Source organism: Peromyscus californicus, unplaced genomic scaffold (genome assembly GCF_007827085.1).
Source record: "Peromyscus californicus insignis strain IS unplaced genomic scaffold, ASM782708v3 Scaffold_23__1_contigs__length_62951481, whole genome shotgun sequence".
NCBI lineage: Eukaryota > Metazoa > Chordata > Mammalia > Rodentia > Cricetidae > Peromyscus > Peromyscus californicus.
In genome coordinates, this window is record NW_026294534.1 from 7,885,673 (window position 1) to 7,899,911 (window position 14,239).

Here is a 14,239-nt window from a genome sequence, read left to right on the forward strand (position 1 = left end):
CACCAGATGCATGCCTGGTGTGTGCGGAGGCCAGCAGAGGGCACCAGATCCTCTGGGACTAGAGTTACAGATGGTTGTGAGCCGCTACAGGGGTCCTGGAAATGGAACCCAAGTTCCCTTGGAAGAGTAGCCGGGGCTCTTAACTGCTGAGCCATGTCTTCAGCCCCCATAAGAATAGATTTTTTTTTTTTTTTTTGGTTTTTCGAGACACGGTTTCTCTGTGTAGCTTTGTCCCTTTCCTGGAACTCGCTTTGTAGACCAGGCTGGCCTCGAACTCACAGAGATCCACCTGGCTCTGCCTCCCGAGTGCTGGGATTAAAGGCGTGCGCCACCACCGCCCGGTGAGAATGGAATTTTTAAATATGCCGTTCTCCAGCTGGCTGTGAGGGTTGCCGATGCCAAGGGAGTGGCCCCTGCGCCCACACCCCACCCTCTGGCCTCCTCCTCTCTTCTGTTAGTTCAGTTATCATCTGCTGTGTTCTTTACACTCTTGCCCTCTGCCCCTTCACCTCCCACCCCTTCACCCCCTGCCCCTTCACTCCCCACCCCTTCACCCCTGCCCCTTCACTCCCACCCTTCACCCCCTGACACTTACGTCTTGTATCCCTACCCTAGTGCCTTCCCATCTTCCTGCTCCCTTCCCTCCTGCTCCCTTGCCCCTTCCTGTTCAGTATTTCTGTCTCTTACACCCACCGCCCATCTCTCACTCCACCGTCCTCCTCTCTGCCCTCTAGCCATCCTGCTATCCCTTTCTCCCTCCCTCCTGCCCCCACCTCCCCTGTGCCAGAGCAATGGGACCGAGCCAGACAGGACCTGCTCCATGGTTTCCCTTGTACACATCATGAATGCTTTCCATGCGCACGCAGCGTCCCGCCCTCCGTCTCCTGCCGCTGCCTGCATCGTCTCACTTTACCCCGGTGGATGCTGATCTGAGTAGCCTCAGGCAGCGCTGAAGCCAGGCTTCCAGCCACCTGCCCACAATGCTCAACACGGGGCGGTTGTGTTTCTGTCTGCACAGCCCTGCTCTGTAGGCCTGGAATCCTGGGCCTCACCCTCCTTTCTGCCACCCCCACGAAACTTCAGCACAGACCTCAGACACACCCTGGCAGCTGGGTGGGACTGATCAGCTCTCACCATCCCAGGTACATCCAGGCAGCCATAGGACGCTGGCCTTGCTGGATCGTGATCTGCAGCCTGGGCCACTCCCACAGGGCAGTTGAATAGTTGGGTGGTTGTGTCTTACCCCACTCACCCTGCGACAGCAGCTGTGAGCCCCGCAGGACCATCGAATCCATCATGTCCTGAGCCTCTCGGTGGGGAGACCCAGGCAGATCACCTCCCCACTTCTCATCAACCTGGAGTCCAGAATTGCCTTCAGTAGTCTCAGGAGGGTCCTGAGACTGAGACCCCCTGGTCCTTTAGGGGACTTAGGTGACTTCCGAGAACCACCCTGAATCCTGGCACCCCTAACTACAGGTGAGCTTCAACTTCCAGACTTGGGATGGAGACAGGTTTAGGGGTACAGAATCTGATAGCCTTGTCCAAGAAGTCCTTCTGACACCTGAGTAGAGGTATCACCTTGTCCCTCCCCTGTTGTCCCTGTGGCCACAGTGCCCGGTGTGCCAGGAGCATCCTGGAAGATAGGCATGGCCACACCCGCTGTGTCCCGGCTCCTGTGGCCTTTTGTTTGACTTAGGTCCCACCTGCGTTTGCTTTCTGAGATGCCTATCTGCCCACAGCTGCCAGCCTCACAGGATTGCCCGGGTTTGTGTGATGCCGCTGTCCACCAGGGGTGGCTGCTCTGCCCACAGCATTGGTGTGGGGCCAGTGACCTCACCCTTGTCCAACAAAGCTGCCACTCCTGAAGCCCAGAGGGTGGACGTGGCCCAGCATCCGGAGCCCACTGGACCCTGGCTTTTAGGCCTCTTCCAGGCTCAGGGGAAGCAAGGATTTTCCAAAGCCATAGGTTCCCTGGGGCTTGTGTATCTGGTTTCCATGTTGGGTCTTCCTGTTTAGCTAATCAATATGGGCACAGGTGGGCTTGCCAATGGTGAGTCTGCCCTGAAGCCTTCAGGAAGCTGATTCTGGGCCTGGTGTTGCCTTTTTTCCGAGGTTCTGGGTGTTTCCAGGCTCAGTCTCGGTACGGGGTCCTTTCCCGGCTTCCGTCCCTGCTGTATGTAAATACCACCGCCACACTCACTGATACTGCGTTCGTTACTTTCCATGTTGTTGTGATGAAATGAAATACCTGTTTAAAACCGCTGAAGGAAGGGAGGGTTTGTTTTGTCTCTGTCATGGCGGGGAAGGCCTGGCAGCAGGATGGGGAGGCAGCTGGTCACTTGTATCTGCAGTCAGGGAACAGAGTGATGCATGCTGGTGTTCAGCTGGCTTCTTCCTCTTTATTTATCCCAAGACTCCAGCCAATGGGGCAGTGTGGACCCCTCATTTAGGTGGGTTGCTTCACACCAATTAACTCAATCTGGAGGCTCCCTGAGATTTGCCGCTGGGAGAGTCTTGATCCTGTCAATCATGTTGACAATATTAACCATCACAGACACTGTAAAACACACAAATAAGAAGTGAAGGTCAATTAAAGGTGAACAGAAGCAGAATTTCTGCCTTCTGCTACTGTTAATCCCTATAACCAAAGACATGAAGGCTCACCACTGCTGTAGGAAGAAAAAGTTTAAATCCATGGAAAACACTGGAAAGGGGTACACAAAAATGCTGTAAAACGTAAAACCCAGTGTCAGGATTATATTCCAAGGTCAGGAGGCTCAGAAGTGGGGACGGTGTGGAGAGTCATGGATAGGGAGGGGAGGCTGTGGGGGTCCCTGGTGAAATAGACCTGAGAAGGAGGGTTCTGAGGCTCGGGGCCTGGCCTTGGAGGTTGTGCTGGGACATATGTCTAAGCTGGAGTTTGTTTGGAATTGGACAGACGGGGTCTGGGGAGACAGCTGTACCCCTAGGAGGGCCTGAGCCTGTGTGATTTGGGCCTGGCCTTGGTGGTATTCATGGTTCTCAGCCTGCGCCACTATGCAGGGGTGAGGTTGGCTTTTCCTTGGATACATTTGGTGTCTCTGACAATGATGTAGTTTCCTTGCACAGTCCCACTGAGTGAAAAGCTGGTCTTCTGGGGTTTCCAGATCCTTCCAGCAAGGGTCACAAGGTGCCACTTTCCTCCTAGAGCTCTGACTTCAATGCATTAGAATGTTTTTCCCTGGTGTGTGTACAGTGTCTAGAGGATGTGGGACCCTGATGACCTTAGGAAGGGCTGCTCTGCTACCAAGGCAGGAGGAGTCTTTGGCAGGACAGAGCAGATATTACCTGTAACCAGCTCAGCCGTCCGTGGGGAGACATGGCCCTCTGGACTCACCTGGAGGGCAGGTGAAACTTGGTGACAGGAGCCCATGTCATTGGCCACACATCACAGGCTATAGTTCTTTCGGGCTGGACCAATCCACGGCAGCCATTTAAAGTATATGTTTAAAATATAATGCTTCTGGTCTGGAAGATGGGTCAACAGCTAAGATCAAATACTGCTCTCACAAAAAACTCAAGTTCAGTGTTCAGCAACCCGCAGTGGGTGGCTAACAACCACCTGGAACTCCAGCTGTGAGGGATTCAACACCTCTAGGCTCCTCAGGTACCTGCACTCACGTGCACGTATCCACACACAGACACATATGCGTGCACATAACTAAAAGTAAAATAAATATTTTTAAATAGGATACTTAAGTACTATGTGCCAAATATTGAAATTTGGTTGATAATGCCACGTTTCATCGCATAAATCAGCCATCCCTGCATGGGGCAGGCTGGACCACCCTTGCACCAGAGCCTGGAGTTCTCAGCGAAGAGGTGAATTCAGAGCCAACAATCACGGTCCAAACTTTAACTCAGGGGTTCTCAACCTGTGGGTCATGACCCCTTTGGGGGTCACATATCAGATATCCTGCCTATATTTACATCATTATTCATAACAGTAGCAAAATTATAGTTATGAAGTAGCAACAATAATAATTTTTTTAGTTTTTAGGTTTGTTTTTTTTTTTTAGTTTTTCAAGATGGGGTTTGTATAGTTTTGGCTGTCCTGGGACTAGCTCTGTAGACCAGGCTGGCCTCGAACTGCTTCCCCAGTGCCGGGATTAAAGGCGTACCCCTCGACTGCCCAGCAACAATGATAATCTTATGGTTGGGGTCACCACACCATGAGGAACTGTATCAAAGGGTCGCAGCATTAGGAAGTTGAGAACCACTGGAGATGAACAGTGAAGTCGGATCCTCAGGAAGGTGGAGTGTCCGTCCCCCGGGAGGCTCGGCTGTCCCTTCCCCAGGGTCCTCTGCAGCAGGCGGTCTTCCTCCCGACTCTTCTGTCCCTGCAGGATCCAGGCTTTGACTTGACACTGTTTCCCTACTGCGTTGTCAAGTAGAGCCCTGTCAAATTACCTTTGTGTGTGCGTGCGTGTATGTGAGTGTGTGTGCGCGCACATGTATGTATAAGTGTGCGTGCATGTGCATGTGTATGTGTTGTGTGTGTGTGAGTGTGCATGCGTGTGTGGTGTGTGCACTCGCATGTGTGTATAAGTGTGCATGCGTGCGTGTGTGTGTGAGTGTGTGTGTAAGAGTGTTTGTGTGTGAGTGCTTGTGCATGTGTGTGTGATTGTACGTGTGTGTGTGTGTGTGTGTGTGTGTGTGTGTGTGTGTGTGTGTGTGTGTGTGTGACTGGAAATGGAACTCAGGGTCCTGCACATACAATTCAAGGGCTCTTCTGCTCAGCTACCCATTAGCCCTCAAATCACCTTTTGTCACAGGTAGAAAAGTGCCTGTCAGTGGAACCACCTCACCCCGCACACTGAATGATGTGTGACTCTTAAGTAAACAACTCCCTTGTAGAGTTTTCTGCCTGATGGCAAAACCCTGGGCCTCTGCTGGATGGGAAGTATGGGCCCCAGGCTCACACCACTGGCCTTGGTGCATCTGATGGGGGAGAATGACATGAAATGACAGCTGTCATGCTACCCTAGACTTTGAGAAGTGTGGCAGACTCCTCCATCTGCCAGGGGCCGGCAGCTCACTGACTCCTGGCCATAGCTCAGCTGTACCCTCTCTTACGTCAGCTGCTTCCCAGGCTATGACCCTCCATGAGGGGAACCTCACGATTCAGCTGTCTGCCTGAGTCTGAAAGCAGCCACCAGCAAGTAAGGCGTTGTCCCTACACTCTAGTCTCTCTTCCTGCAGGGCATCATAGGGCTACCCAGCCACCCAGACCTGGGGTCTGGCCTTGAGATTCTTCTCTGCCCTTTGACCTTGCCCCTTGTCTCCAGTCTTGAATAAAGCTACTTGGAGCCTGTTCCTGAACACGCACATGCTAAGGAGCACACTTTCTCTCCACAGTGCTTATCATTGCTTGGGAGCAAAGCCAGAGGGGTTTCCTGCTGGCGTGATGGAGGATGCTCTAGGGCCCATCACAAAGCACTATGTGGAAGAGCGTGGGAAGGCCCCCGCCACCAGTTGCATGGGAATTGTGTCATCCCCAGGCCTCTAAGGACCACAGGAAAGCACGGAGGAGGCTCCCAGAGACATGTCTGCACAGTGGCTCTGAGCTTCCTACTCCCACCCCTCTCTAAGGCCTGGTCAGTGTCTGATACCTATCTGCTGTACAGTGTGTTCTGGGTACAGTGGATCCTAAGCAGCGGCCAGATGGGGAAAGAACTTAGCCACATGGGGCTCAGTCGCTCACACATGTGCTCCACACGCTCATGGCACACTAACACACAGCGGCGCACAGGAGAAAAGCGTAGGGAGTTCTTGGATCCACACAAGGAGTGGGCTCAGAGGGCAGGAGGGGGGCTGCCCTCAAGAAAGGCGGCCCTGGGGAAGGAGGAGTGTGTGGGTAGAAGCTGAACAAATGCAGGGCTTGAGATGGGCTTTCAAAGTGTTTTCTCCCGGCGTTCAGGAAATGTGGGCTATTGTGGGAAGACAGTATGAGCTCAGAGGAGCTTCGTCCTTGTCTGGGAATCTGCCTTCCGTAGAACTGAAACTTGACCATCTCAGTCCGTTTTGTCCCTAGGGCCTGAATGGCCATAGGCACATGAGCACCTCCATAAAGGAACACACGCCCCCTCTTCACAGTGGCCTCTTTCCTAAACTCTATTGGCTTCTTAGACCATATTCAACAAAAGCATAACTAGTTTCTGTGAACTCTGCTATGGCTGTGGGCTATGCTTTAGTACAGATCCAGAATGGAATTAGGATCTCCCTGCTGGTCAGGGCTGTTCTCTGTACACCTGCTTTGGGGTTCTGGGCTAAATGTCTCAGTTTACATCAGTATTTCCCAGACTTTGGGCTTGGCCATGAATCTGCTGCAGGCTGGGCTGCAAAAAAAAAGACCAGGAAGGTGGCCTTAGCATTGTGGGATGTCACTTTCATGGCGTAGTGAAAGTGTGGGCAAGGTTTTAGGGAGGGGAGGGCACTGCTCAAGTCAGATGAGAGCTTCTGTAGGAAGCTGGAATGCTAAGGATCTTTGAGAAGTGACAGGGCTTCAGTGTAGCGAGGGAGTCATTCTCCCAAAAAGAAATCATGAAGTGAGCGGTCAGGGCCACAAGAACACCTTGAAGCCTGGACACAGGACAGCAGCCAGCCCCTCTCCATCTGCGTCACAGTAGGCCTTGGTGGGCCCTCCATCCCCTCCGACACATCACTCACTTGGTCAGCCAGTGAGAACCCGCCGTGTGCCCCGCGGATCTCTGGTCCTTGCGCACACTTCATTTTGACAAGCATGTGGCCGGGGACACAGAGAGCCTGGGAGAGAAGAGCAGGCAAGAAGAAGGAACTGGCCAGCTCCATGGGTCTTGCTTCTGTCCCCAGGCACCTCCCTCTGTCACATGGCCCCTTCTCAGCAGAGGACAGCCCTGGACTGTCCCTGAACTTAATAATAACTCCCTCTGTAAGCAGCTTGCTTCTCAGAACCCAGTTTTGCTTTTGCTCCAAATGTGTTTGCTGCAGTGTGGGCACCTGAAGTCGCCCTGTGCCTTCCCTGCCCTGGGGCTCCAGCACAGTGGGAGACCATGGACCTTCAGTGGCCTCAGTGGGGGTGGATCTTGGCAGTCTTAAACATGTCTTCACAAAGTAGGTACTCGTGGTAGGGTGTGCTCTCGTCTGCCTTGAGTTTGGGGGAACTGGAGGTTGGACGTGGGAAAGGTGGTTGCTTGCGCACTATGCCGAGAATCATGCCTTGATCCGCTCTGGTGACTCCAGCAATTGTCCCGTCCCTGTGGGTTGATGAAGAGAGGGCTGTTCCATCAGAATACAGATGATGTCAGAGAGGCTGAGAAAGACGAAGAGACTGACTGAAGAGGATTCCCCTTCAGTTGACACCTTCCAAGAACAGGGTCAGGACATGGGGAAAGATGAGGGTGGATTCCAGACTGTGAGCCCGGCACATCTATTTACATTGTGGTTGCGAGCCTCTGATGGCCTGGCTGCCTGAGTCCAGACAAGGCTGGCCTGAGATAGGTTTTATTCTGCTGGTAGCAGGCAGGAGCCTCAGATGCCTGTGGAGCAGGCCCTCTCAGGTCAGCTGGCAGAGCATGTGCCCGGGCACCAGAGTCCCAGCGCAAAGGCAACAGGACTCTGGTGAAGGAAATCATTCATTAGGCATCAATAACATTGGGAACCCCAAAATGAGGATGAGAGGCAAGAAGAAGCTAGAGCTGCTGAGGGACTTCTGACCCTGGTGGGGACTTGGGACAGAGAGGCCGTCACATGGCTGCTGTCCAGAGGAGCAGGCTCAGGGGCAAGTGTGAGATCCGAGTTTTAGCATCTTTGCTCATCACTGCCTGGTGGCAGCGGCCACAGGACGGGAGTGATGACTACTGTCCAGGAAGATGGAGTCCTGCAAAGCACCACAAAAGCCTCCTCATTCTCTCACCAGTTTTAGCACTGGGAAACTGAGGCTGCAGATGGTGTAAACAATGACACCCAACCTCCCAACAAGCTGCAGTTGAACCTGGAGCCTGGGAGACCCCACTTCTGAGCCCTTCCCTCCACCATGACGTTGCCCATCCTCTGGAGAATGGAGGAGCCTGAGGGTTACACCCAGAGGAATAGTCTACCTGGGTAGGGGGCGTGCCTTGCACCCAAGGGCTGTCTGAATGGACAGGACCTGGCTAAACTTGGAGCACCCGTGATTAAGGGCCTGCTTCCCCGGGCTGTGTGGGTGGCTAGGACCTGGCTGAGCTGGGGCCTCTATAGCTTAGGTCCCTGTGCCCGGCTGTCCCTGTGGATGGAACCTGACGGAGGTAGGGCCCCTGCAGGGAGGGTCCAGACAAACAACAAAGCCGCCTGGCTCTGCCGCCCGCCCGCCAGCAGGGCTTAGCTGCGGCCAGGCTCTCAACGGTTAATCATCTGCAGCAGGATAAGTGAGCTGATTCTAGCTCCTTAATCAGGACATCGAATCCGAATGAATCTGAGACCCTGCGAGGAGCAGGGGCAGCCGCGGCAGCCCGTCGCGGCACTCAGAGGCCAGCACTGCGCAGTGTCCCCACTCAGCAGCCCAAGATGGAGCTCCGCCGCTGCCGGCTTCCTTTGTGCACCCCGGGCGGGCTTGCCAGCAAACAGGTCGCCGCCGACTCCTGACCGGCGGTGAGGGCGGCAGCATGACTTTGAGTCTCATCTCCCTGCTGTCCCAGGACGTCACAGCCCTGTGGCTCCTGCTGAAGACAAGTGCAGGTGAGTCTGTCTCCGCTGCGTCCCCGTTTCCCTCGGAATGAGCGAGTTTGCTGTGGCTGTGTCGTAGGAGGCAGGGGGGTGGGGTGGAGTGAGTATGTGTAGGATGATTGAGTGGGGGACAGGTGGGGTTGTTCTGGTGCTGGGGTCCTATTGTTGGCGGAAGACTCTTCCGCTTGCGGCTCATACGGCAGGGTGCAGGTGGGGGTGGGGCACGGGCTGCCTAGGTTATGGAGAAAAACCACCCTTTCCCGCAGGGTCGGGGGGGGGGGGGGGGGGGGCGTGATGCCTTGCCCTCATGGTCTGGGCAGTACCCCTCAGACCCAGCCTGAGCGTCCCTTGAGGACAGCGGCAGTCACATCCGCTTCCAGATGAAGGGTGTCTGCACACCTTCTTGGAAGGCTGGAAACGAATGATCTCCTTTGTTCGGGCTTTTCCCTGGACATGCCGGCTGGCGAGCGCAAGCTACCTCCAGAGCCAGTGGCGTGGCTTTGCTTTCCTCCTAGCAGGAACACCTGGCAAGGGTTATCCCCATAGCTGCCCATCTGATGGCAGAACCTAGGGGACAGCAGGATACAGGGCTAGATGGCCATGACCTCTCGGCAGTGCACTGGCTGTTTCCTGGGGGCTTCGGCAGTCTCTTTGCGACCTGGCTCTGCCTCTGTGGGAGGGCAGGTGCCATGAGGTGGTACCGGTGGCCTGGTGCTGGGCTTTGGCACTAAAAGAACAGGGAAGGGAGCAGAGTCATCCCAGGAAAAGAAGAGAACGAGGGGCCTGGCAGAAAGGATGTAGCTTGGAGTGCCTCCATTATTTCTGAGAGGAAGGGCACTCCTTTTGAAGTCTTTTGTCGTAATTACATTTCCTGCTGGTATTTCTGCCAAGCACTGATGAACGACCCATAAAGGATTTTTTGTGAATTTTAATGAGTCAATCCTCAGCTCTGTGACAACGAATAGATACGGAGTGTCCGATTTCCCCGTGAAGGCCCTGGGGACAGTGAGCGGTCATAGAGGGTCCCCAGCACATCAGAGGCAAGGCGCCTCGCGGAATCACAGCTGATATCTGCTTGTTTCTTAGCCAGGGGGAGTTCTGAATCCTTACAGCCGCCCTTTCAATTCTTGGTGCGCTCATATAGTGTGCTGTATTTTTAAGATATCAGTCACTCAGAGGTCTTTCTTCCCTGGGGGAGTTTGGTAAGACTAGGGTAAGGGTCTCTGCTTTGGCTTCCAGGAACCATTTGTCAGATTTCCAAATAAAGTTAGTGCATGTGATGGATGCAACAGCGGCCTTCTGTAACTGTAGGCCGTTTCTCTAAGTGGACACTCCCCTGTGGGCACCCAGAAGCCATTTTCTGGGACACCCAGTGCTCATTAGTGCCCGTGCACTCAGTGGGGACAGGTGGGCCTGGAACCCTGTCCCTGAGCCAGGATGGGTGACCTTACGGTTATCATGGCTGGTGGAGAATGGGTATGTCACGTTTGAGCACACATGCTCAGCCCAGGCCTGTCTGTGATCCACGAGACCCGCAGGTGTGTGTGAGACCCCCACCAGTCCCTCCAGTCCCACACTTCTCTGCCACTCTCACTCAGTCCGTCTGTCTCGGGGTATCTCACTCAGTCCGTCTGTCTCGGGGTATCTCACTTTCTGTCTCGGGGTCTCTGCCACACTCTGGTGGCTCTGACTGACTACACTGACTTTGCTCATCGTCTCTGAGCCCCCACCGGTCGTCCCCTGTCCCCTCTGCCATCCTGTGCCCGCGGTCTGCTGCAGGGCCAGCTCTTGTCCCTGGCCCTGGTGAGGTCAGCCTCCTCAGTACGCTGCCTCGTTTGCTGTCTCTCGTGAAGGTTGACGTAATTGTTTGTTTTTAGATTTGTAGAAGCCTTAGTTCTTAATGGGAGATTAAAAAGTCCCTCTGTGCATTTAGGGGAGGGGCACGGGATCCGTCCCGTCCCGGGAGGCTCTTAGCACCAGGCCATGGGGAGCCCAGTGTCCGTGGGAACAAAACATAGCTCTCTGTCTGGGGAGCAGGGGCATGTGGCGTGGGACTCTTAGCATTGCCCATCACTCAGCCTCAGCCTTGGGCTAGGCTGGGCTCATCCCACCTGCTTCAGCACCAAAAACCCACCGTGTGGCTCACAGGGCATATTCGCCACTGAGGTGCCAGGTGGACTCCTGGCTAGGCTCTGACGTGCTAAAGATCTGCCCCCACCACTCTTCACATGCTATACCTCACCATGCCAGGTCCAGTCTGGTTGCTCCTTCAGAGATATGTTCCAAGACTTCCTGTCCGAGACTTCTAAGACTTCCCTTCCTGTCCTGAGTCCAGAAGTGAGCATGGCCAGACGGCCGTGACTCTTGGACTTGAGTGTTTGGAAACACAGCATCTGGAGGCCAGTTTTTCTGTTGCACACTGAGGTCCCCAGGATGGGCAGGGGCAGGATGCAGGGACAGGAAGCAGGGCTGGGGCCTCCCTCTAGTAGTAAGCAGCTCTGCCTCCTTTGGGTGGGAACCATCTTGAAGGTACCCTCTTAGGCCTGATTTGTGGGTTTGGTTCTGGAGCGTTGACAATACGGCAGGAGTCATTCAGAGGATGGGCATACCCCCTGATGCCGACTGGTTCTGTGTCTGATGCCAGCAGACCCACCCCCGGTCCCTCTGGGCTCTCTTATCAGGGATGAAGAGGAAAGGTCAGAGTGCCCCAAGAACCAGCAAGAATCGTCCTTCTTATACGGTCACTGCCTGGGCTCTGCTTCATCCCTGGCATCCTGGAGGGAAAGTCCAAGGAGAGGCTGGGAGAGTACAAGTGTCACCGCCTCGTGGTGACCTTGGTCAAGGGCATAAGCTAGGTGATCCCGTCTCCTCAGCCTCCTATGCACCCGCCCACTCTGTGGCCCACATCCTACCTCCAAGGAGCCTCTGATTGCAATGGCAGCTACCACGCCGGTGTTTTTAACCTTGACCCTTGTCAGCCGCAGCGGGCCAAGGGTAAGGTGCTGGGTACTGTGTATCTGGCAATGTCTTCATAGAGCGAGGTATTGCTGTCCACAGTGTTAGCAGTGCCCACAGGCTGTGCTCACCAGACGGCGGCCTCCAGCCCACGAGGGGAGAATTCTCAGCCCTGTTTCGGATCAGGAGGCCAGAAAGGAAAAACAGACTGCCCGGTGTCATAGCTCAGAAGCGTGCGGCGGGCGAGGCTAGTGCCCAGAGTGCGTCCCTCCCTCCTGCAGGCTGGTTCAGTGTCCCCCCACACTGTGTCTGGAGCTTCTGGGTCATTGTGGCACGGTAGTGATGATACCCAAGGTGCCACAGTCAAACAATGAACATCATCAGCAGGTGCTTCCTGGCCTCCGTGGTTGTGGTTATCCCTTTCGAGGCCATCACGGAGGATTTGTGGAGAAAAGGGAGGCTTCACCGCTGGAGGGAATGCAGCGCAGTATGAGCCTCATGGAAAGCACACTAAAAATAGAGTTACAGCATAATCCAGCTGTGCCTCTCGCAGGTTTACACCTGCCTCCCTGCTCACCGAGAAGTCACAGCAGCCAAGGCGCATCCGCCTCGGTGTCATCAGTGGGTGATGGATACGAAGAATGTGGTCCACAGACGCAGTGGGATACAACCTGGCCATAAAAAGACATCCTGCCATTTCAGCAGCCCAGATAAGCTGGAGAGCCCTGTGAAAAGGGAAGTAAGCCAGGCAGAGAACTGGCTGCTGTTGAGGAATATTTGTTTGACCAGACAAAGATGTACTGCATTTGTTTATGGTGCATTTGTGTTAATTAAATAAAAGTAACCTGGGCTCAGAGAGGCGGGCTTAGCAACTAGTTGACAGGAAGCAGCAGGGAGGAGCGTAGTGTGGGTTTTTTAGTTGCGGTGGTATGGAAGGAGAGGGGCTTCCAGGGACACCAGCAAAAAGAGAAAGTCAGCCAGTTGCCCCTCCGACTCTCTGAGCCTGCAGATTTTCACCCTAACCTTTGAATCTCGAGTTTGATTAGAACAATAGAGATTTAGTTAAAGCTGCCTTTAGCAGCGGCAACACAGCCGTTGTCTGTCTGGGGGAACAGAATTTCCGCCCAGGCTACTAGTTCCAGCCAGGCCCTAGTAGTTTAAAGAGCAGCCACTGTGATAAAGGTAAAACAGAATTTTGGCGCCCCACATGTGGGCACCAAATGCAGCAGGCTTTCTCGAACCACCAGCCCCCAAATCATGACATGGAGACTTATTATTAGTTATGAATGCTCGGCCTTAGCTTAGGCTTGTCCCACTAGCTCTTATAACTTAATTTAACCTGTTTCTCTTCATCTGTGTTTTGCCTCGGGGCTTTTTACCTTTCTTTCTGTATGTCCTGTTTTCCTGCTTTCTCTGTGTCTGGCTGACTGGCAGCTGGCTAGCTCCAGGCGCCTCCCTCTCTTTCTCCCTTGTTCTCTCTTGAGCCGAGAGTCCTCCTCCTACTTATTCTCTCTGCCTGCCAGCCCCGCCTATCCCTCCTCTGCCTAGCTATTGGCCAGTTTAGCTTTTTATTAAACCAATCAGGTGCCCTAGGCAGGTAAGGTGAAACAGCAACACATCTTTACATAGTTGAACAAATGCAACACATCTTTACATAGCTAGAAAAAAAAGCAGCATAAACAAAAGCAACAGACATAGTTAAAGTAATACTCTTCAACATAAACAAACATACCACATCTTTACATAGTTAAAGTAGTATTCCACAACAGGCTGCTGTATGCCCTTGCTCATTCTGTGTGGGACCTGAAAGGCTGCTGCACCTCCCAGAAGGAGAGTGAGGAGTAGAGGGCTGATTCCTCCCAGAACTCCCCTCTCCACAGTGTGACGGACTGAGCAGAGCCTGTCAGGTGAGCGGTCCTGTGCAGGAGAGAGAAAGGCCATCCGTCGTGGACCTGTGTGTCTTTTAGACCCGTGCCTCAGTGGGGGTGCAACCACCCCCAACTTCTCCATCATCACAGCCAGACAGTGGCCCCTAGACACTGAGTCAGGCCTGTTTGTGCTCTTAAAACTTGATGAGAGTATTGGGGGGTATGCTGGGGGAGCTGAGGAGTGCTGGTTACTGCTGGGGTTGGGGGTTCAAAGTCCCAGTTACACAGAACGGTCTGACTGAAGCTGTGCATGGAAACACCAGTTAGAACCACCTTGGTGGCTATTTCCTGAGTGAAGTCTGAACCCTTCTAACCACACGTGCTGCTGAGGTAATGGAGCGATCATAGAAATTATCTCATGGTGTGAGCATGCATCATGTTGTACACCTCAGCCACACATGGTGTCTATTTGTCCATGAACCTCAATGAAGCTGGATTTGACATTGTAGGTCACCAGGAGATCCCAGCTGAAGGATGCCCAGTGAGTAGAGCTGCATCCATGGGCTGGGGGGGGGGGGGGGTCAAAGGCTGCTCACTCCCTTGTGAGGCTACCATCTACCAGGCCTCTATAGTCATTGGAATCCCCGTGCTTCCCAAGTTCTAATCCAGCCCATCTCTGTCCGCTCCCTTGCTGG

At 54.0% G+C, this 14,239-nt stretch overlaps 1 protein-coding gene across 11 annotated transcripts in view; it reads left to right on the forward strand.

Annotated features, from left to right (window-relative positions):
* Mcf2l (MCF.2 cell line derived transforming sequence like) overlaps positions 1–14,239 on the forward strand; it is a 106,877-nt gene that overhangs the window by 23,341 nt on the left and 69,297 nt on the right. For 2 of the 11 annotated variants that reach the window (XM_052751677.1, XM_052751684.1), the window contains exon 1: positions 8,368–8,733. The exons of the other annotated variants lie outside the window; for them this stretch is intronic. In XM_052751677.1, the coding sequence (XP_052607637.1) occupies positions 8,661–8,733 (73 nt within the window). In that variant the 5' untranslated portion in view covers positions 8,368–8,660. Of the gene's footprint in view, positions 1–8,367; positions 8,734–14,239 lie in introns of those variants that run through there. 11 annotated transcript variants of the gene reach the window in all.